At 40.9% G+C, this 25018-nt stretch overlaps 1 protein-coding gene across 1 annotated transcript in view; it reads right to left on the minus strand.

Annotated features, from left to right (window-relative positions):
• Positions 1–8150: 8150 nt before the first annotated feature.
• LOC108665240 (cadherin-related tumor suppressor) overlaps positions 8151–25018 on the minus strand; it is a 31674-nt gene continuing 14806 nt past the window's right edge. The window contains exons 3-9 of the mRNA XM_018151976.1: positions 20152–20332; positions 19033–19201; positions 18368–18458; positions 13185–18078; positions 12686–12845; positions 11877–12549; positions 8151–11728 (exon numbers count right to left, since the gene is read on the minus strand). Of these exons, the coding sequence (XP_018007465.1) occupies positions 10065–11728; positions 11877–12549; positions 12686–12845; positions 13185–18078; positions 18368–18458; positions 19033–19201; positions 20152–20332 (7832 nt within the window). The 3' untranslated portion in view covers positions 8151–10064. The remainder of the gene's footprint in view (positions 11729–11876; positions 12550–12685; positions 12846–13184; positions 18079–18367; positions 18459–19032; positions 19202–20151; positions 20333–25018) is intronic.

The following is a 25018-nucleotide window of genomic DNA, read 5'->3' on the forward strand; positions in this document are numbered from 1 at the left end:
TAAGCTGAAACATTTAATTATAGAAAGCACTCCTGAAGCGAAAAGTTGGAATGCGATAACAAAATGCAATCAAATGACGCATTGAAATTCGAGCGCTCCGCCATGAACCGCGGGAGTGAACGCCACTTTCCATTGTATACTGCACAGTTGAACGTCACTGAAGCAGTTCACTGACTCCATTGTATAATTGCGAGCTTGAGTCATTTTTTTCCTGAAATTCAAGACTGGAACAGCCAGAGAGAGCGCACGATCAAAAGGTCTTTAGATTATTGACCTTCGAAAACGTTCCGCTTCGAGATCAATTGCCGCAAACCCGAGGCCTGCACCGCTCTGGCCGTTCGTTCCTGCACTCACGCATGAACGCCAAATCCTTGCAAATACTGTAAGATTTTCGGACAAAACGTGCGATCGCTGCGTTGAGGAAAATACGAATTACAATTAATAGTTTATATGCGTGATCAAATTGCAGCATAACGAACGTGCCGTACAGAACAAGGACTGGTGGCCATGTCTGTATAAAGTAACAGTCAATTAGTTATGTTTAGTTCCATAGGTGAGACATGCCTACAGACACAGTTGTATAGTTAGGTTAGTTCTATAGTGAACGTTCTTCATTCAATGAAATTGACGGTTAGTAAAAAGTATGTGCTGATGTTCAGCTTAAATTCTTTCATTAATAAATTCAATAAAATGAAATGTCCAACAATGGAAACTTTTCTACAACATTACCACATCGTGGTTTTAATCCGTTTCTATTATTGACACAGCGCTGACAGCGGCATGCAGCCAACTGAACAATTCCCTTCATAAGTATGGAAAAAAAACGATGTTTGCGGAAATTACTGGTCGTCCATAATTGGTTTAGGCCCCACAAGCTCACCACAAGCTCACGGAAAAAGCTGTCAAACTTCGTACGACCTGCGCGTCTCGGTTTTCAATGATAATGTTTACATAAATTTAATTGCCTATTCGTGGTCTAGTAGTGAAAGATTTCTGCTCTGCAGTAATATTTCAACATAATAAGTTTGAGTTGAGAAATTGCTCTTGAAATCTAAGAAAGTACTTTTAAACTCAGTATAGGTTCATCGATGAGCATGCATAGGCTACTGACGTGAATCAGTGTAAATTTTTATTTAAAGCTGTGCTAAAGTAATTTCATGTTAATACCATTGAATTGTTAAACGCACGAAAATTTCAATGTATTTGAAGTGCAAGTTTTTTACATAAGGTTCCTCCACTATTCCAGGTTCGAGTTATGCTTCAGTAGTCAAAATCACTGTGAACTTTCAACAGATTTAACATTCCACATACATCTTCAAATTCTAGTGCCGGTAAAAACTTAGACCCTATCACTGGGATTTCCATAGAAGAAATATTCTCTTGAATTTAATTGTTTTCACTAAAGCAACCGGTCAAAAGATCACCGGCGACGAAACCGGAAGCTTAGCGTGGAGAACAGAGCGCTGCTACGCGTTGGGTAATCTTGCTGGCTCTTCAATAAACGGTAAACTCGCTTCCCGGATATTGTGATTAGCCAAGCTGCACCGATTTCTTGCAACTCTTAGTAAAGGAGTGAGTCATTTGTTCTTAAATGAACAGAGGTCAATCCGAACGTAACCTGACCGTTCACGGAACAGATCTTAAGTAACGCTGTGAGGAAAAGGTTGGCTATAAGTTCGCAGAATGCAAAGCGTATTAATACCTTATGAAGCTATGCACGAATTCTGAAAACGTTCCTGGAAAATTCATTTATTTTTAAAAGGGATCTTCTCAGCGAGGCTTTGTCCTTTAAATAACTAATTCTTTAATTATGAGACATTTTTTTTAACCGTGAGACAGGATACAAAATACGCCATTTAAATATTGCAGCTTCCGTTGAGAACTTATCAATAAGAACTTATTATTTATGTACAGTAGTCTGGTATCTTTACTTCATGTATCTTCCGCTGGACGCTGGAGTGATATGAAATAAAGATACCTACATAGTGAAAAAACTCGAAGCAATTGTGCATATCCTTTCCATCGTGTAAGAAATAAAGTTAGTGAAATTTACATTCTAAGGAATAATTCTCTTTTCCAAATCGGATGACAAATTAATGAATGTATTAAATTAGTGGGAGATTTATTCACCATACAATGTAATTAATGTTCAACATTAAACAATGGTTTCTATTTAGTAACTATTTATGATCGCTAGATAATTATCCTTTCATTTTTTTGAGAGAATAAATATGCTTTTATCATCTGACATAAACTTCAGTAATTTCTTCAACATGATCAATGGATGGTATATAGAACATTTCAAACTTCGAGTGGCGGAACACAAAGCAACATCGTGCGATTCATTTGTATCAGTTATTCGTTGGCTGTCATCGTGGTGGTAAGAAAGTCCGGATCTGAATCTGTTTTATTTTAATTCATCATTTATAATTTAATCGAACCGAAAAAAATTGCAAACTGCAGAGCGATATCTTATCTATACAACGCTATTCTAATAATAATGATCAATGGAAGTTTTACGTAATTTTTGACCGAACATTGGAATTTTGTCAGGAATTCCCTATGTTTCAGGATACCTCGACAGAATGACTTAAACTTCACAATCTTCCCAGTTTTTGAAATGATTAGGCAAGGTTTAAAATATAATACCATACATATTTATTAATTTTATTATTTTAAGCATAAATTATAAATTATTTAAAAATTTCCAGTTCTTTGCTCGCCTACAAGTTGAGTCAGGACATCGCCCGGTTATGCCTCAGAAGCAAGCAAAACAAGGTCAGCCTTGACAGAAATCGAAGAGCGATCTATTATTCCAGAGCTCATTTGTATCCGCTTATTGTTAGTAGCAGGCATTATTGATGCTCGTTTGTGTCCTGCTGAGGTACAACTGATAAACTAAACAGTTATTGTTGTCCCTGTCATTGTTGAGTAGTACCGCTACCTTGGATAATTAAACGGTAGGTGTGTAGTGCTAACACACAGCAGCAGTATTCCATATTTAATATGATATTATATACATCACTGTAATAACAGTTGGCAACAGTGACTATATCATAAATATAGTTGTAGAATTGAATACAAATTCAAGACTATAAGGTTTGTCACTACTTGAAGCAGAATGCTCCAGCCTTAATGACTTGGGTTTACCTAAGGAAACCAAGTGAACGATCCCATCGACCTGGTGGGCTCAATTTAAGCCTCCGAGGAGAGGTGCTTATTGTGTCGAAAAGTTCAGCGACCTCAGACTGCCGCGAGGATGCGTAGGATACGTTACTCCTATCTTTAAACAGGCACTATTGCCTGCTTAAGGCACTATTCCTGTTTGCAACAGGCACTATTGCCTGTTTAAGGGTAAAGGAATTTCCTACCTTCATACTGCCTTGAGGATTCGTGCCTCGTACACTTACAAAGCCCTAAGGATACGTACCTCCAACCCACTGATTGCCCTATAGGATATACATACCTCCTACCTCACGTTAATTTTAAGTAAAAAATTGGGGTTGTGAAGTACTTAAAATATAAGTTACAGAAATTAATGATTTTTGTTATTACATAAGAGAAAATTGAGAAAATGCGCTGCAGTTAAGACCTGACTAAATGTCAGGGAGGGATGCTCACGGTGGAACATTTATTCTATAAAGTTAAGAAAAATGAAAGTTTTCAAGCATAATTAGAATCATTTTAGGTAGTTATGGTGGAATTTGATCGTAAGGAGCTCTTTCAAGATAAAGAAACAGAATTACTCTCAATCTTAGCCTGAGCGCGTCGTGCAACAAGGCGGTATATAGCACACATGTCGACCTCGCAGCTTCGTCCAAAAACTTGCAGACCTCCAGCAACTCATCGTAGGAAGGAGCTCGGAATTTTTAATGTGTAAATAGATCGTTTTTTTTTATTTTTCTGTAATACCTTGTAAAATTAATGAGAAGAGATGGAATGAAATTCCAATGAAATATTTTTTCTCTGGTTAAAAATGTGAGGATTTCCGCTCGAAAACCTCTAATTTTGAAATGTGACAAAAAGGTTCGTCAGAATCTCGCATAGAGACATGTTGTGTGGAATTACCTGAATCATGATTTACTTTATTTCAGCCATCAACCTCTTCAAAAGGGATCAAAATAATCACCGGTGATCAAATTAAATTTGTTCGAATCTGGCGGTAACATTTACGTAAGCATAAAAATCTGAATGAAAAGCGGATATTCCTCACGAAATATTTTGGGGGTGCATCAGTTTTTTGGTCTTGCAGTTTCTACAGTAAATTTTCTCATGTTACAAGACAAACGACACGCCTGCAATCTCAGAAAATATCAATAATTTCTTAAATACAAGTATTATTTCGCGATTGATAATTGTATGGGTTTTTGTCCCCCATCAAAAGGGCATATAATGTGCAGGCGACATGTTGCTCGGAAATGGTTCGACAGGGTAATAGTGTACAGAATGTTGACGCATTACGTAATGAGGTACAGCACGTGTGAAGATATATTGTGTAATGAGGTACAGTGTGAGTGACGATGTATTGTGTAATGAGGTACATTGTTATTGTGTCCAGTGAAATGGTGTACAATGTAATGATGTTTAAATAATGCATTGCCGCCTACTTGTCGTTTTCGTTGCTTATTCGTTACTATTCATTCATCAATTTAAAAGCAGCAAAGCGAAAAATGCCTGTCAGTGTTGTTCTCATTCCTCATTTTATCGCAGCTACTGCATATTTTTTGCAGCGGAATGAATGTCATCAGCGAAAAAGGCTCAGCATTGTCGTTTATTTTGTCTCTTTCAAAAGCTACTGAATATACAAGTGACAAGAATGCCATTAATATTGAAAAAAGCTCTTCATCGATGTTCATTTGGGTTCCAAAGACGTGAAATTACGTCCATCGAACGCTGGCATGTGCATCTTCATCACTGGACCAAGCATGAGATTGATACGTTGCTTCAATTTGCAGGAAACGGTATTGATGTTACGAAAAACGGTACGTGTTTACGTTACCACAGGTCCAGACGTCTTCTCACAAGACAGAGAGTCTTTATAATTAACAGTCCTACTACAAAGCTGATGATTTTTGTAGAGGGGGAACATCTCTGCCATGTTTGTTTTCAGGGAGACAATGGACTGCAGGGACTAGCCCGATTATTTTGCTTGTGTATCACAATAATAATGTATAAGAAGTTTGTGTTTCGTTTTAAGTCAACAGAGATCTAGAACATAAAGTTTAGTTCACTGGTTAATTTCGAAGAGTGGCGTGAAGTATTGAGTACCAGAAGATTTGATTCGAGATGAAAATGACACTAGCTAAGCACGACGTACAGCACCGCAACCTAAGTTCGTATCATTTACACTAATTATTTGAATTATTTGCATGTTAAGGTCCCTTAATATGTCAAATTAGTGCATTCTACTTCGCTTCTGGTACAACTTTTAAGCTGTTTGCGACGAATTAATAATTTAGTATTTCAACGTTTAAAGTTTTAACGCTTTAACCTTTTTTATTAACTTTGCATCGGACTGCTTATTATTTTATTTTTCGTGTAATTGCGCCCTATAACACCTTTATACCCTGAACAGCTATATCGCCCCACTTCAAAGTTGAGCCAGCGGCAATAATATAGAATGTTAGCAATGGAAATAATCATCGGGAGAAATTGAAATTCATCTTGAATTTGAATTCATAAATTGAAACAGACCTAAAATTCTCGACGGGCCGATGTGACTGCTTATTTCTGCTGTGATCGAATAGCGTCTAGTTGTTTAAAGGTTATCCTATGAATTGTGAATTTTTAATTTTGTGCCGCAATAATTTCGAATCATTAAATATAATATTGTTCATTTAAGTACGTGTCATAAGCACAGAGATTTCTTAAACCAATTACGCTTTTTCTTATTCTTAACCTCAGCTGCAATTTCCAACTTCTTAGCTCTCCGCTGGATTACATGAAATCATCCCGTGTATTTCCATCGAAAGTAGTAAGAACTTCCATATTTGAGTTGATATCCTAACAAATGAAAGTAGTTGTTCCTTCCGGATACATGTACCAACTAACCAATTAAATTCGAATTTATATATAATTCTTAGTTCATCGTAAATAATTAGAGTTTTAATTTTGCGGAAGCCTTGACTTATCATTGGTGTCATCTGAGCATTGAATAACAAAACTTCTCCATAATGAAAAGACTCTTTGTTTCAAAATCAAGAATGATAAAAAATGGCTGCAGTTAGTGAGAACAGGAGCACGTTTGGGAATCGTGAATTTTTTCTACTAAATTATTACTCCCATCGAGAAGACAGCGGCAGTTCTGTGAATGTTCAGCACAAGCTACTATGTAATCGATGTTAACGTCTGTACGATCTCTTCATGTGGCGTGCGAGTTACATGAATATTTTATCTGGATGAGTGACGTTGTCCGTCTAACACATGTGACGTGTAAATGACGTAGAATAATAATTCATCGTAACGAAGTGGAACAATTTCACCTTCTCCTCCGTGCTTAAGACCCTCCGTGCAGGCCTATCCAGGCCTATTTCTCAATGCCGAAGATACTATACTTGAGATAAAAACTTATCCATCTAGGTTAAAAATTCGCGCTGTGACGCAGTCTGTAAGCTGCAAAATACTAAGTAAGCATTCTGCACCGTCAACGCATTTAATCAGCTGCACGCACCTTGAATATTCAGACGGCGCGACTTGATTTGAAGTCGTCCAGCATGTAGTGGGCTTTGCAGACATTTCCTCCCACTGGCTTGGCGTTGGCGCTGTCTTGAGCGTAGCACACTGAGTGACTGCAATGTTTTGATGACTTCTAATATCGGAAGGGCTTTAGTATGTGGCGAGTTTACTTAAGTATCGAGTAAATTTCAAAAGTATTTTGACCAAAAATTATCCGATGGAAACAAATTATTTGTTGAATGTTTGGAGTTCAATACGATAAGTTTTGATCTGTGAAAATTCAGAATTCATACAGATCCGTCGTAAGTTATATTTTCTAATGCACATGAGCATAAAGGAGCAGAGTATAACCATCAATTAACAGATTGCTTTATGCACTACTGCAAGGCGCTCATAACGGTTCTTCCTTATCCACTGATCACCGCCCCTCATAATGCTGTTAATTAATTAATGGTAGTGCGGATTTATTTAACAAAGAGAATTATCAAATCAAAAGAAATAATCATTAGAGGTTTACATTCATTATTAGAAGAAGTTTTTCATTCCATGAAATCTGTTCACTCACATCCCTTCACTGCCATCGCTCTATCACGCGCCTGTACTGGAAATTAGATTAATCCCGGACTCATGGCGTCGATCTGAGTAAAGCCACTATCTGAAGCATTCACTAGTTCCTCTCTCATCCACATTATTTAACCCAAACTATCACAATGCACACGTACCACAGATCAGAAAGTGTATAACAGATCGACTGTCTCTGCATGTTCAGTGAACATGTAAAATGACCTCAAGTATCAGTGAAACAACGGTCCCGACTCCAACACCTCGAGCGCCACGTCTTGCTACCAAGCAGGATACCGCCGCTCCCGAGGCACTGCCAAATGCCCTCTGCGAGTGCCAGGCTTGAAGTGCCTCTAAGCAAACAGTGCGGGCAGGTGAATGATGGCCACCACATCGATTTCCGCTCCGGGGCAGCGGAAGCGAGGAGCGGTCTTTCCACGTAATCAGACAAAGACATGCTGAGAATGAGCGATACATGTTGATTAGTCATCAACATAGTATATAGATTATTATATGAAATGGATTCATCTTGGTAGATTCAGCATGAATTTTAATCAGTTTCTTTGGGCACGAGCAAGCAGCAACTTCTTCGTCGGGGTGAACCAGACTGAAAAATTGCCTCGAAAACGGACGATAAAGCCGAATGAGAGAAAAAATGAAATGGAATGCAATTAAAAACAGCTCCGTGGGCTTGGATAAGCTATGAAAATCAGATTTCGTGTAACAATTAAGAGAATAAAATACTATTTACTGTTTGTTGTATGAAACATACGAATCCATGAGGGTCGCAATTCATTCTTTTCTTTTACTTTTAACACTTGAAATGAAAAATAAAGCTCATTATATAAAACCTTGAACAACTCTTTGGATGAACCAGGAATACCTAATGGCTTGAAGGACCGACTGAAAAGCACTTGTATTCTGGATGTTTTACTTACGAGAGGCAACTATTTACAAATCACATAACTCCAGTACAATCATCCAACCAAGGAAAAGTTTCAAGTCCAACGACCGTCACCTGTTCAACAATATGCAGCGCTTGCAAGCCAAAATAGTAAACAGTAGTTACCTACAAAATCAACATTTAATCAAGAAAAAAAAATTAATTAACCATTAACCCCTTACGGCCCACATTTATTTTAACCTGAAAATTTTTTTTCAATAGTTTCTTTTTCTTAAGGTGATTGAGTAGGTTGAAGATACATGTAAGTGTAGTAAGTTAGGAGTTGATCATTGGAAAAAGAAAATGTTTCGATCTAGCGGCAATTCCTGATAACAACATTACTATAACTGAGTATGTTTGAAAGACGACCATATACGGTACACCTGAGCCGTCAAGGGTTAACAGTGAATCAACAACCGAAATATTCATAAAAAACGCGTTTTGCGCAAAATAGCACCAAAAAGTACGAACTTTTAACGTCACGATTACACAATCGGCATGGCATGTTGTGTGCAGAGTCTGCCTGCAAGACGCATGATCTCATAGCACGTTTCAATATTGCATCCTTGTGGAAACATCTACAGGACACTTATGCGTTTACGATGTAACAGGAATTTCATGAGCAAATGTACTGTGCGTAAGTAGTGCTCTTACATCGTCGGGAAATACGCTAAATGCTTGGCACACGTTGAGTAGCTAATTACTAATATATATACACAAGAATTCTACTATGTACACAAAGAGTATTATGGTCGTTGGCTTGGTTTTTTCATGTGTTTTTGCAACGCACATTTACACTTCTTTGCAGGACCACATGCAACCTAACAATTTGAATAATAAATCGTCTGAATACTAAAATCATCTCTTAGATGGAACTCCTGTCTTCGAGTAGAGTTGTAGTTATTTAAAATTATACATGACGTAATAACACTGCGACTGCGTATATCTTAATTCAAATACAATAATTTTCACCAACCTGAACACAACATGTAAAAAATCCGGTGAAAATAAATGCAATTTGAAACAGTTGAGTGGGCTTGAATATAAGCTTCTACAATCCACAATAGCGATAATAAAATTGAATTAATTTATAAAAATTGAAACATCAATATTTTAATCTCTGGTCTTTATTCTTTACTGCGACACAGTGGCCCGCTGACCACAACGTAGCATAAATGGACGGTATAGTAATTTGAGGCGTTCGCTTAACAAGCATATTATTAAGCCAGAATTTTATCTTGAGTGAAGACATAGTTTGATATTCTCTCTTTTGAATTTGCTAAATTGTTGTGAACAAATTTGCAATTTCCCAATTAATGATGTAAAAAATAAAATAATGGATTGCACATGCGTAAACGATAAGAAGGAAGTAGCAGTCTCAGTTGTGGGCGAAAACAAAAATTCTTTACTCCTGCAAGAGAATTTTATGTTTTTAAACTCGATTTATTGTTTGACCCTGAGGATCAGCGATGATTGTGACATTCAATAACATCCTTTCAGTTTCATGGGCAATTAGTCTTTCTGACATTCGCAGCAACGACTCTTGAAACATTTTACACGAAAAAGCTTCACGTGGAGTGAATAGTTATTTACAAGGCAGAAGGCTGTACGACTTTATATATAAAGAATGGTTGAACGTATCTAACATAAAAATATTAACAACAACAATAATTCCTACATAAGTCACTGAAAATGAGAGCTTCAGTGACTAGTTTTAATGCCACTATCACAAGGTTTCATGCTTCGTGTTGCAGTACTACCAGTTTCTAGAAGATGAAACACCGGCACTTTCCTTATTACTTTCATCTTATTTGGCACAACTATCTCAATTTACAAGACTTACGAGTTTTTTACCACTTAATTGCAAGTTATTTCATAAGGTTCACTATACATATTCTTCGGTAGGCTTTGGCGTGCCTCGGGCGCTGACGCGTCCGTTGGCTGTGTTGTCTGGCAGCTCGGCGATGTCTCTAAACACCCCGACCAGGCTCTCAAAATTGGGACCCCAGTTTAGGAGGTAATCCCATCCGAAAGATGAGCCATTGGGAGGCTTGTAGGAGCTCATGTTGCTCAAGTCATCGTCAGAAGCCACCAGCGTACTCAAAGAACCTCGGAACGAATCAAATCCATCGTAGTTTTTCGAGGACTCATTGTCATGTTCGTTCTCATTGTCTACCTCAGCCAATTTACTGAAAATCATGTTGCCGGGGCCAAAGTCACGGGTAACTTTCTCATAATTGTTTTCGTACTCGAACTCGGAACAAGTAAATGAGTCGTTACCAGATTCATCTGTCGATGAATCAGGTGCTTCCAAAAGTTCCGTATTGGTCTCCAGAAGTTCAGCAATCTTATCGTTGCGTCGGTTGTCTTCACTAGAAGACGAAACAGCATCTAAAGTAGAGACCAGCGAAGAATTTCTTGGCCTATGGTTAAGTCTATCAATCTCGTCTGAAGATAAACCCATATTTACGGTACTCTCATGCTTCTTCTTCTTGGTAGCTTGTGATGAAGCGTGCATGGAACCCGAAGACTGTGACATGTGGGATACAGGAGAATTAAGGGAGCGCTCACTGTTGGATAAAACATCCTTCACTCCAGGGCCCTGAGACGCGCCTAATAGAGCTGATTGTAAAGGTTTACCGCTTAAATCCTGTAAAGTTAAAATACGTGGAGTTTGCTGAGACAGTTCGGAAGATGGCGACAGCCGCGCTAGAGGTGTGGACTGCATTTTCAAAACCGATGGAGACTCTCGAGGGGGGACGGGATTGGGGCTCTGGCGCAAAATATTTCTTGGACTCTCGCGGTGGGGAGTGTTGGGGAAATTGTGAGGGGAATGTCGGTGACTATGTTTGTGGTAACCAGGTACATGGGGATTGGTCTTATACTTTCGTATATTACCATCACGGTAGCCTTTGTAATGATAAACAATATCGATGTCAGAGGGGGCAATCGAAGATGCATTCTCCAGGTCGTAATGTTCTGGCACTTCATCAGGCATGTTGCTGTGACCAGTCATGTTGTCACGGTCAGGCATTGTCGCTTCTTCGACTCTTAGTGGAACTCCGGGACTCTTGTTCATTATTTCTCGCTCTATTATGTCTGGCCTTTGGGGTCTATCATGGTCCCTGTCTTTGTATTTCTTGGTAGCAAGTTCTTGTGATAGATGAGATCGTAGGACATCGTCAGTCATTTCAGCACTTTCAGCGTATCCAGAGTCTTGGGGTGAACGGCCCGAGTCCGTTGACGTGTTCGCCAGGAGAGCAGAACCATTTTGTTTCACATGTCCTGAGTTCTTTTCCTTTCTTTGTTTCCTGACTCTATACACGATGAAAGAAACCATGATGGCTACCAGAAGTAATACGAAGAAAATTATTACAAGAGTTATGCCAATGGAGAGCGGATCTGTTGCCGTAGCAGGTCCAAGAAGAGCTCCGACACACTCGGGCACGATAGAAGCGCCTTTAGGCCGACCCTGGAGAAGCGTTCCAGTTGAGTTGAAAGGCTGGACTTCTCCGTCCACAGCTAGAGCAGCAATGCATCCGATGAAACCTGGAATGATAATTAGTTAAAAATCATAAATTCAACGTAAAGGAGCAGATTAGTTCATAAATAGCGTTCATTGTCGTTACAGAACAAAATTTATTTTGATTTCACACCATAAATGTTTGTTTTAGGTTCCGGTTTCATCAGGACAAACCTGGAGGTCGATTTTCGTCGTCAGCGAAGTGAGGAGGAGCAGCACCGACAGTTATAGATGTCAAGTAGGCGTCCAGAAAATCATGGACCAAAGGCAGCTCGAGTGCCTCTCCAACATCAGCCTCGTCTAAAGCAAGCTGCAGAACGCCGTGGGCTGAGAGCAGCGTCAGGTTGTGCCATTCCCCGTCACTTACGGGAACATCCACAATGGTCATGTTGACAGGCGGGTTCGCTCCCAGTTTGGATGTGTACTCTAAGAACTGGTCTCTTATAACGACCATGGTGTAATCGTTATTTGTTGCGGCATATACCAGAACTCCATTGTCAACCAATGTTCGGAACCGAAAACTCAGGCTTTTTGCTGGTGCTGATGCCAACTGGCGACTGATGCGATTTCGGAGTCCATTGACTGCAGGATTGTTGCCAGAGATTCGATGATACAGCCAGGGCAGCAGCTGTCGTCGTCGGTGTTGCTCTGTTATTAAGAATTCAATATAAGAATTGCCGTCGAAAGAGGCTGGGTGCAGGGACGACTCACAATTCTTCGCCATGAGCCCGTTAGGACAAATGCACATATGCGTTGACCATCGGTCAATGCAAACGCCACCTTCTCCGCAGGGGCTTCCAGCGCAAACATTTGGGCGTCTCTCGCAGACGTCGGTGATGCCCCTTGACTGTGCGGAAAAAAAGAAGAATAATTCAACAAACTGAACCTGGGCTAAAATGCTAAAGATCAATCGTATAAATAATTATGAATTCATGCACGAATACTTAGACGTGTATCTTTTAATATGAAAACAAAAGACGCACCTGGATGGAGGCCGACAGGTTAAGAGGTCGGCCGTTGATGGACGCGCCGTGCAGGCAACCGACGAAGTCATCAGACAAGACCTGGCCAGGCCTCTCCTGTATGGGGTCCACGGTCATCACCCCGCCCATGTACATGGGCTCGTTGTTGAAGTTCAGCGTGCTGAAGAAGTAGTTTTAATTAATTTTAGAGACTAGGGCACAGTTCCTATTACCATTTGTACATATCAATTCTGATACCTTCATCTAGTAATTGTAAGTATTGTTATCAAATACTAATATGTACTAATAGCTCTGACGACGGTTAACGACTGCGTTAACAAAGTGTTTAATAATTCGTGCAGTCGTACATGTTTACATGCACATTTTGGTAACCTTTAGTTGATGCGTTCAAATTTCGCCTTTAGATTTGAAGGTACGAATAATGACCATCGGTTCAATTTACCAATATTATTCTAATGAATTCCTTATTTCGAATTCTACCACTGACAATGTTCCTTACCCGGTGGGTCCAGTGTCATCAGCTGAGCAGGAAGAGTCGCCAGGCCCACAATCCTTGCAAACTTCCCCACTTTTGGAGCACGAGGCGACGCTGAGCGACACCACCCGTCCGTTACGCGTCGCAGTCACCCGATACCAGCCTCCGTCTGTCACTTTCTTGTTGACGCTGATCGAGGTGATGGCAGTGCGGGCCCCGCCATAGCTAAATCGTGGTCGTCCTCCGCTTAGTTCGATTGCCACGAAATCGGATCTGCCTCCAGTCTGAACGCCGTAGTTATAAACGAGGAGCGCATCATGCTTGTTGGTCGAGAAGGTGAGAGAAATGTCATTGGTGGTGGCGTCCAGAGTAGGGAAAGTCATGTAGGATAAATCCCGGAAACCGAAAGTGGATTTCTCACAATGCAATCCGTAAAAGTTGGTTTGACATGAGCACCGATAATCGGGCTTGAGAGAAATACAAGAGCCTCCGTTCATACAAGGGTTCGGCTTGCAAGATTCTGTGACCAACTCACACTGCATTCCCCGATAACCCGGTCTACACAAGCAGAAGAATCCTCCTTCAAGAGTTGTCTGGCAGGATCCACCATTCCTGCAAGGATTGTTGTCACAAGCATTCATTTTATCAAACTCGCACTGCTGTCCTTGCCGAGTTGGCGGACAAGCACAAATAAAATTGAAACCTTTTCTCCCGCACGTGCCGCCAGCTTGGCACGGGTTTGGAGCGCATGGGTCTTGTCGTAGTTCACAGAATGCTCCAGTGAAGCCTTGCTTACACTCACACGATGCGTCATGCCGGACCAGTGGTGCAGTGAATACCACGCTCGGCGAGTCGACTGTTTCTGTTTCTTCGTACGCAAAAATTCCGTGCGAGCAGACACCCTCATTTTGGCACGGTGATTCATCGCATGGATTGTAATTAATGATGACTTTTAGCCCCTGAAGAGCTTTAACAATTTTATCCTTGTCGACTGATAGTTTATTAGTTATTTCGAATGGTTCTAGATACCCATTGTCGGATGAATGCAAAACACTTAGGGTCAAGTCTGTGTGAGACTCTCTTTGCAGCATTGACGTGATCTCGATTGGATGAGAGGCGAAGACTTCTTCAATTGACTCTTTGAAAGGCTGGTAGTAGAGCAATAAAAATCGTTGTGATGTCACATTCAGAACACGGAGAGTGATGCTATTATCCAGAGTTGCATTATCAAATTCACTAAATTCTATATCGACCGTTGACGTTACATCGTTGTGTCGCCCATCATTGCCACTGACAGTCAGGGAGTAAGTTTTGTCTGGATTAATTTTTGCCACGTGCAGATTACAAGCGTTAGGAATAGAGAAAATAGATGAATCTGCTTCGAGAATACGACAGGTGTACTTGCCATCACTGTCAGGATCGTTGGGGTGTGCGTCAGCGATGTTACCACCAGGGAAGTTTCCTCGAAAAGTAAGGACAGTGACTTTCACTAGACGAGATGTGGAAGGTGAATCATTTTTATCCAGGACATTAATTGTTACTTCATGTTCGGATTTCATTTTAGGCTTACCGCTGTCCTCGACTTCAATGCGGAAATTCAAAACCGGAGTTGTCTCTCTGTCGATGCTGCGAGTGGTTTTGACCTCCCCAGTTTTGCCGTCGACGGAGAAGAACTCTCGATGTTCTCCTCCAACGATCTGGTATGTGAAAGGCATTGTGTTTGGAGGCAGATCAGGATCAGTTGCACTCAAAGTCATCACCGATGTCATTGCAGGTTCATTTTCGGAAACGTAGCCTACTATTTCGGGTGGGTTAAACTGCGGTCCGTTATCGTTGACGTCTTCGAGGATGACCTTCACCAGAGTGGTGCCAGTTTGTGTTGGCGTTCCGTTATCAATGGCACCAATCGTGAGATTGTAGACAGGCACAGCTTCCCTGTCTAGCTGCGAGGTCGTTTCTACGACACCTGTCTGGGGATCCACTTTAAATGCGTTGCCAAGATTGCCTCCAATGATGGAATAAGTAAATTGATTGTTTTGTTCTCGCACGTCTGAATCTACAGCAGTGACGGTGAGGACAACGGTCCCAACCAGTACTCCTTCACTTAATGAGGTTTCATAGTAAGCTTGAGAAAATACAGGTGGATCGTTACCGTCTTGAATGGAAATTATAATTTGGGCCTCGTCGGTATCATTTCCCTTAATACTGCCGGCATTCTTGGCCATGACCGTGAGAACTACTCGATTTTGGCTCTCGCGGTCCAAGTTGCGAGCGACAGTGAGCTCCCCTGATTTGGGTCCGATGAGGAAGCCTCTGTCATTGCTGGAACCTACGAGCAGATAGTAAACCATTCCATCCGCTCCCTTGTCTTCATCAGTAGCTTGGATGGAGCCAAGCGATGTACCAATATTCGCAGATTCGGAGACTGTGAACTGAAAAACTGGCTGAACAAATCTTGGGTAGAACTCGTTGCGGCTCGTGATGTATACTTCTACTTTTGCAGAGCTTGTTTGTACCGAGTCAGGGTTCACAGCCATTACGTGCAACACATACAGATTCTTTTCTTCATAGTCGAAAGATTTTTTAGAAACTATTATTCCAGTTTCAGGATTGACCGCAAAAACGTCTCTGCCGTCACCTCCCACAATTTTGTATTCAATCACTGCGTTTTGCCCAGAATCAATATCAGTTGCTTCAAGCTTGAATACTGAAGTACCAACATCAGAATTTTCCGGTATTGATGCAGCGTAATTTTCTTGCTTGAACAATGGTGGGTTATCGTTGACATCAGCCAGTTTGATCGTCAGCAAAGCAGTAGCATAAAAAGGATGAAAAGCCAAATCCTGAACAGAAATGTTCAACGTGTACAGCTGAAGTGTGTCATAATCCAAAAGTTCCTTCACCATCACTGCTCCTGTGTTACCGTCTATTTTGAATCTTCCAGCTTCATTCCCACTTGTTATTTCAAACTTGACTTTGCCATTGACTCCTTCGTCGCCATCAGTGGCCGCTACTTTAATAATCGTAGCTCCAATTTTCTCATTTTCGGCCACCATCACCTGATAGCTGAGCGCCGTGAACTGAGGCGTATGTTGATTTTTATCCGTAACCTCAAGAACAACAACAACATCGTCTTGTCTCGGAGGAACTCCCTTGTCTCGAGCGCGAACCAACAATGCGAACCTCATGGCAATCTTTCCTTCCAGCGACTTAGCGACGCTGATGAAACCAGATTGTGGATCCAGAGAGAAGTAATCAGTTCCATTCCCGCCAACTTTCTCGTATTCGATCTCAGCATTTATACCGAAATCGTGTTCGTCAACTGCCTCAACTTGAATTACTTTCTGACCGACTTCTGCTGTTTCAAGAACTGGTGAGAAATAGCGATCCTTAGTGAAACTAGGGATGTTATTGTTTGCATCCACAACGTTGATTAAGACAGAAGCCTGCGATGACATCGGAGGTTTCCCATTATCTGTGGCAATTACAACCAACTGGTACTGATTTTCAGGAGAAGGACCTCTCAGCGTGTGTCTATACTTCAAGGATTGTTTGGACAGAAGCTCGCCACTTGTAGGGTCCACACTGAAGAATTCATTCGGAAATTTGAGACTGTACGTGATGGCGCTATTTGGACCAGGCTTATCCCTGTCAGTCGCCGACACTTGTCCAACAAATGCCACAGATCTCTGAAGCTCAGGGAAATTAAATTTGTAATGATCTCTTTCGAAAACAGGCGAGTTATCGTTTTCGTCCTGAACGATGATTGTTAGCGGAGTTTCAGCTCTCCACGATCCATCGAAGGCCGAGACTTTCAACAAATATTCATCGCGGACTTCTCTGTCTATAGCTGACGCTACTGTAACATTCCCGCTCACAGGATCAATATGGAATTTATCATCTGGATTCACCGTGAAACTGTAAGTAGCGTTAGCATTTTCGCCAATATCTCGATCACTTGAAGTGACTTGTATGACGAAAGTTCCAACTTGAGCATTTTCTGTAACGTTCACACTGAACAGTCGCGTAAACCGAGGGGGATTGTCATTTTTATCTTCCACTGTCACCTGCACCATTGCAGTCCCTGTCAGTGGAGGAGTTCCTTTGTCAACAGCCTCGACAACGAGAGAATACATGCCAATTCTTTCTCGGTCCAATTTTATTTTCGTAAATATTTCTCCAGTTTCAGAATTCAATTTAAATGCATCAGCATCAGAGGAATCCTTACGGAGATGGTAAGAAATTTGGGAGTTTTCGTTAGAATCGCGGTCGGTGGCGCGGACTCTAGCAATAAGTTGCGCTGGAAATAAATCCTCGATGATCGATGCATTGTACAGAGAATGATCGAAAACCGGGGGATTGTCGTTATAATCGCTGACGTTAACCACAATATGAGTAGCTGATGCTAAAGGAGGATCGTCGGAGTCACGGGCTGAAACCCACAACTCGTATTGGGGCAACGTTTCGTAGTCAAGACCTGTTCGAGAGATGCGAATTTCGCCGAGCTGTTCGTGAACTTCAAACGCCTGTCCAATATTTCCGCCAGCAATATCATAGTGAACTCTGCCCAGAGGACCAAGTTTGGGAGACGTCGCAGACAAAGTTGTGATCAAATTTCCTCTTTCTGACTCGCTAAAGCTGAAAGAAGTTTCCTGTTTCTTGAACTCCGGAAAGAGACTCGCAGGCTTCAGATAAATTTTCAACTTGGCCTCAGACGACAATGGAGGAGAGCCCGAGTCGGAAGCATGGATCTCTAACTCGTACAGTTCCCGGCCTGTCAAGGTAGTGGCGGCTTTGATGACGCCGGTCTCTTGCTTCATGGAGAATTTGTCAGCGTCCGGGCCAGAAAGAAAATACGTGATTCTTCCGTTCACTCCCGCGTCCGTGTCAACTGCAGCTTGACCAAACACAAAGCTCCCTGTAAATTGAATTGAGATTTAGTTGTTTCAGTGCAACATGTATGCAATTTTCAACTCTAACCCTTGTCAGAGATTATACTTTTACAGCGTTTACAGATTTATTTGCAAAAAAGAAAACTTTTTTGTTCAGACCTATGTTGAAATGACTTTTTTTGGCAAAAACCTCAGATAATTCAAAAATGGGAATTTCAAACTTTGAATAATTAATTAAATGCTTCTGCTTCACACAAACATATTTCAGTTAATGAGTAATAAATAGGTAAATAATAGAGATGAATCCTTTCATACCTGCTGGAGTTGGGTCGGCAACGTATATAACGTAATACTCTTGGCTGAACGCAGGCGCGTTGTCGTTCTCGTCTAGCAGCGTGACCGTTAGCTGTAGAAAGAGAAAAGACGTTAAAGGCATTCTCAAGCCAAACCACTTGGAAACTTTTAGTACAATAATTGCTAAAATAGTGCATGGCATAATTCTGATCTAATAACTAATAAATCACGCATAGAAGAAACATTAATGTGACGAAGGTTCCGAAGGTTCAGTCCAAACTTTCTGTAAATCATCTCGCTATCATCCGATTTGCTAATCTTTAAAATACCGATGTGTTTTAGAAACCGAACAGCGATAACATAACATGTTTTTGAATGCAGTTAAATATTTTATGAATCACTGTAAGCGGATGCTCTGGATCCCAAGGCACTGAAAATCCACATTATCCAACATAGTGAAGCGGGAGTGAAGAAAATCTACTCGCCAGCAAGAAAACCAAAATTCTGTGCTTAAAAAATTTCATCCTTAGTCTTCACTGTTGCCCGAATGTTGCCTGATCAAAACCAGAAACCACTGAGGCCTCAATGTTACAAACCAATGAGGCATCGATGTTAGAAACCGATGAAGCATCTGTGACAGAAACTTGTACATTGGATCCACATGCAGTTATGAATTTAAGACGTACCTGAGTGGTGGCAGACCGAGGATCTGTCAAGGATGAGTCCTTGGCCTCGACCAGGATGACGTATTCCTGCACGTCCTCTCGGTCCAGAGGGGCCAGGGTTGTCACCACGCCGTTCTCAGGGTCCACCCTGAACACGTCCGAGCCTGCAGCGCCCCCCACCAGCGAATATCTGCCAGCAAACACACGTAAGTCAGTTAAAAAATTCTGATACGATGAATGAATAAATTCCGTGGAATGATTGAAGATTTTAGGAAATGTTATTTTAAAATATTTGAAGTGCAAACGGAAAGTTTTGCTTGAAACTTTCTGAATGGTCGTGAAAAATTTTCAATTTGTTTACGTTAAGTAAAAAATGTGCTCCTCTTGTCTAGTAATTAATTTCGGACGAAATATTTTCAAATACATAGTATTTTATTTCATTCAAAGAGTAAAATAGTATATAATTAATTGATCAAGGTCGTGACTTAACCCCTGAATAAATCTCGCGTGAATGAATAGTTACACAAATGCCCCAATTAACACAACCTATCGCATACATTCATCATTAAAATATAATGAGAGACTATAACCAGTTTCTGGTCAGTAAGAGAGAAGAGAAGAGTATTTCAGCAAAAAAAAAGTAACTGTGCGAATTTGTTCGTTCTATTAATGGTTGGCGCAAGTGGACTTTGCGCATAACCTATTTAAGAACCATTATATAACTATTACTTCGAACGACATTTCATTTCTTCATTTAACGAAAACATTTGTAACAAACTTAAAAGTTAAAAAGATAACTACATAGATAACTCTTTGGGTCCGGCTCATTGAAAAAATACCCTTGTTTCTTAATACAACGGTCAGCATTTGTTATAGGATTGACATTTTGATTTGAAAAGTGTAGGCGCTGAGCGAAATATCCTAGGATGAGATTATTGCAATAAGTATCAGGAGACGTAACTTTAAAAGTTAAAGTAAAAACAAAGAAGATGACACAGAAATTCACCATATCACTACAAATGAAACGTTTAGGAGTCCACATTTCGTTAAAAAACATATAATGAATTTCTGAGCCATGTTCTTTGTTTTCAACTTCATTGCAAATTCTCGATGCGAGCAATAAAGAGATCTTAGAAGTACCTTATCTTAGCATTAATGCCATAATCGCTGTCGGTGGCCGTGAGGGCGATGATCGCAGTGTCCGGCGGTACGGACTCGCTCACGACGGCGGTGTACTCCGGCTTCAGGAACTGCGGACTGTGGTCGTTCTCATCCCGCACCAGCACGGAGATGGTGCCGGTGCCGGTCAGCCGGGGGGTGCCTGCAACACAACACTTTTGTTCAGGAGGCGGTGAAGAATGTTTGCTTTTAGTGAGGAAACAGTGATGAATGTGAGGTTTTATTTAAGAGACAGTGAAGGAAGTTTGTTTTTATTGAGGAAACAGTGATGATGTTGTAAAGTTTTGTAAGGGTAAGGAAAAAATTTTGGAAGTAAGTGTTCATTGAGGGAACATGGATGACGGTAAGGCTTTATTTAGGAAACAGCAATGAAACTCTGTTTATATCAAGGAAACAGTAATGACTGTTTTTATTGAGTTTATTGTAGTTTTTATTGAGTAAGTTTTTATTGAGGCAACATGCACTATTCACATACAAGGAATATGGCGAGAAATTCTAACAATTTTCTTATTAATCCGCAGTAATTAGGGATTAAATCATCCTAAATTGTGATAGATGATTCGTCCATCGTCGTAACGAACGAATTCACGCAATTGATGAACGAGCGTGACGAATGACGGAACGGATTTCAAGGAAAGGCTGTGCGGTGTTTCACTTAGCACAATTAGAGCCTTGAGATGAGCCCAGGTTTACACTCGTCATTTCCTGTGAGAGATGAAGCGGCAGTCATGGAGACTGGGGCCTACGCTCGAACTGGCAGCGCGTTGCCGAGCTTTGTGTGGACACATGACTTGTACCAAGTCACACATACGCTTAGACGCTGTCACACGCAGTCACCACACAAGACTTGTACCAAGTCACACGCATACGCTTAGACGCTGTCACACGCAGTCACCACACAAGACTTGTACCAAGTCACACATACGCTTAGACCTTGTCACACGCAGTCACCACACAAGACTTGTACCAAGTCACACATACGCTTAGACGCTGTCACACGCAGTCACCACACAAGACTTGTACCAAGTCACACATACGCTTAGACGCTGTCACACGCAGTCACCACACAAGACTTGTACCACGTCACACATACGCTTAGACGCTGTCACACGCAGTCACCACACAAGACTTGTACCAAGTCACACATACGCTTAGACGCTGTCACACGCAGTCACCACACAAGACTTGTACCAAGTCACACATACGCTTAGACGCTGTCACACGCAGTCACCACACAAGACTTGTACCAAGTCACACATACGCTTAGACGCTGTCACACGCAGTCACCACACAAGACTTGTACCAAGTCACACATACGCTTAGACGCTGTCACACGCAGTCACCACACAAGACTTGTACCAAGTCACACATACGCTTAGACGCTGTCACACGCAGTCACCACACAAGACTTGTACCAAGTCACACATACGCTTAGACGCTGTCACACGCAGTCACCACACAAGACTTGTACCAAGTCACACATACGCTTAGACGCTGTCACACGCAGTCACCACACAAGACTTGTACCAAGTCACACATACGCTTAGACGCTGTCACACGCAGTCACCACACAAGACTTGTACCAAGTCACACATACGCTNAACAAATAGCACAACATGGACGAAACAAATAGCACAACATGGACGGAACAAATAGCACAAGATGGACGGAACAAATAGCACAACATGGACGGAACAAATATCATCGCAAGTTCCATGTTTATGAAGTAAGGAAATAATGCCTAGGAACAGACACAGGAAAATCTTCTTCAGTTAACATTGAGGTTGTCTTGATTTATTGCACGAAATAAATGTTCCTATAAAAGTGTAAATTGACCAAAACATTGCTAGCCTTATTTATCACAAACCTGCTGGAAAATATTCACGTTAATATTCACGCTAAACTTCCCATATCAATATGACTCAAATATATTTCACTTCCCATATAATATGCCTCATAGATATTTTACTTCCCATATAAATATGCCTCATAGATATTTTACTTTCCATATAAATATGACTCAAAGATATTTCACTTCCCATATTAATATAACTCAAAGATATTTGACTTCCCATATAAATATGCCTCAGAGATATTTCACGTGAGCGTCAAGAATTTCTTCCATCATCGGCCTGAGACGCGCAGCGTTTGCCCGCCGCGATACGTTCGTATGATAATGGCGTGCCCTGTAAATGCTCTCGAACGGAGGGAGACCATTTATATTGTGCAGCATCCATCCTTCCTAATGATGAACCTAAGGACGGCGAGTGGACGCCCACAGCGGCCCAGCAACTCACTAATGATGGACACCAACAAATAGAAACTACAAATGAGACCCTGCGTGGTCACAGCACTTCTTCTCCCTTCCATTACAGCGCAATATCCACGGTCTTTACGCGTCTTTTGCCCTCAAACCAGAAACTCGAGGCTTAAGTTATGAGCAAGTTTACTCATGACAAAGCATGTAATGCATCACTGAATATTTTTCTCGTAGAAAGAGTAAATTAATTGCTGACGAGAACCATATAGAGCTTATATTTATTATTATTGGGTTTGGTAAACACTGACCACTGCTCGTCGCTACATGCGTATAAAGAAACTTTCTTATTAAACACTTCTATCGTCATCCATATGCCCTAAATCCATAAGCCCAGTCAACCTAAATGCCGCTAAATTTATGCGGCCAGAAGTTTCAAGGTTTACAACCCTTGTACTACTCAATAACCTTACAATTCTTGCGGTTTCAAAGGTTTATGATGGATCTTTGGTCCACCGCAAGTCATGATATTAGCCCCGAAAGGTAAAATCTTGATCTTCTCAACAAATTGTTGGTCAAGTCCTGGTGAGGAAATTACAATTGAAAGTTATACATTTGATAAAAATGGCAATACAATTATTCGGAAATATATCTTGGTATAAAAGAAACGCGGTTCATAGAACATGCATTATTGCCATCGAAAATAGGCTTCGAAGTCGCTGTCGAGAGAGGAATCTCGAGCCACCGCAAACTGTCACAAAAGAGTAATGAATTGCATCGCCAAGAGTCACAAAATTCCTCCGGAGAATGGATCATGCGAAGAGTTGAGGCTCAGCTATAAGAATTATAGGGGACATGAAAGCAACAAAAAACGACGTGTTTTCATTGAGAAGTTGGCGTAGTCATTTGAGTCGAGATGAAGAACGTACTACAAGCGCTACTGCAATGTCGTAGTGACAATTACGAGTCCATAAGTTAGGCTCATACAACAATGAACGCAGCTTTTGCGAGAAAAAGTTGAAATAATGGCATGAATGCGCCGTAGGGAAGGTCCTGGATGACAAATGGCTCCGGGTATATTGATGATGCGGCAGATGTGCTTCGTCGTCGCCATGACGAGGACTTCGTATGATTCAGGACTGATTGCACGTCTCCGGCCACTCCTTCTGAAGTACAAGCTATAAGAGGGCGTCGCATCAACCTCCGTATCACAGACCCACCGCCACCATCTGTAATCCCGAGCCAGCGAGAGGGTCCACAATACTTAACGCTTTATCTGAGGACAAGTGAAGCGATGTTAATGCTATTCGTACCTCAAGACCTGGTAACTTGAGCTATAGTCAGTACACCAAAGTTTAAACGAACTGTAGGCTGCGTGCATAGTCGGCAGCGACAGTCGTGTTTGAGTCCGTGCCCCGATTTGAAGTCATAATCTCGAAAACCAGGTAGTATCCTTCTCCTTTAATCAAGGAATTATTTTCACGCTTCAAGAAGCAATAGCACTTATTTGTAGGAGCTCTGCAGAAAATTTCAACGCGCCTTACATATAAACGTTTTTTTGATAACTTGTTAAATTTTCTTCGTCAATGGATCTATGACTAGAAAACTTCACACTTATTAATGAACTTTAATTCATTAGAAACTGGACGGGTGTTAAGTCGATGATTAAATCCAAACAGAGTTGTTCAGGGAGCTGACAACGCAGAGTTGTAATAAAAATCTTGAGCGTTCGTCATTTCTCTTTAATGCCTTATTGTACATACAATCAAAGCCAGAACAAAATTTAGGCCTATGTGTTCTTTAAATTATAGGAAAAAAATTACCAACTCTGGGGAAGGAAAATCAGTCAAGTGGGTTAATTGAACACAAAGTCTTTGAAGTCCCAATTCTTCGATGAATTCAAACGACACTCAAGTCCCTCGTATAGCCCCAATAACATATTTGTTTGTCCCGTTACATCGATGTCGGTTTAAACTTACGACGCTGTTGTTGGTACGTTGCAAGAGGCGAAAATATTATACAAGGATTGCTTCTTTTACAAGAAAGGCGTCGTAGTCTCTCATCAGGCTGGTCTAAAACACTCAATCTTTCTAATGATAGCAATTGCTTATAATACCACATGAAGAATTTCTACCGTATTTACTGCGCGCTCAGATTTACAATGTATAGGTGTAAAATAATCATATAAATCAGCCTAGTATTTACTACACTCTGTGCTACAACGTGTCAATAATCGAATAAATAAGCCTAAAATATTCTGCGGGTTAAGCTGCAATGTAGGGGTAAATAATCGTATAAAGTAAATAAATCTAGTATTTACTGCTCTCTGAGCTGCGATGTTGGTGAGAATTAAGATCACTCGATTGCTTAAATCGCAAGTTAACAATAATTTAACAGCAAAGAAAACAGGCAAAAAATAGACTATTTCTTAATAATGCGAGAAACCGTTTCGGAGTCCAGCTCCATCGTCAGTTCAAAAACCTAAAACACAAGTAAAATAAAGGAGCAAACAAAATCAGTAACTATCTTCAATGTGAAATTTAGTTTGCCAATTACTTGTACTTTTGCATT

This window comes from Hyalella azteca, unplaced genomic scaffold (genome assembly GCF_000764305.2).
Source record: "Hyalella azteca isolate HAZT.00-mixed unplaced genomic scaffold, Hazt_2.0.2 contig11473, whole genome shotgun sequence".
In the NCBI taxonomy this organism is placed as follows: Eukaryota; Metazoa; Arthropoda; class Malacostraca; order Amphipoda; family Hyalellidae; genus Hyalella; species Hyalella azteca.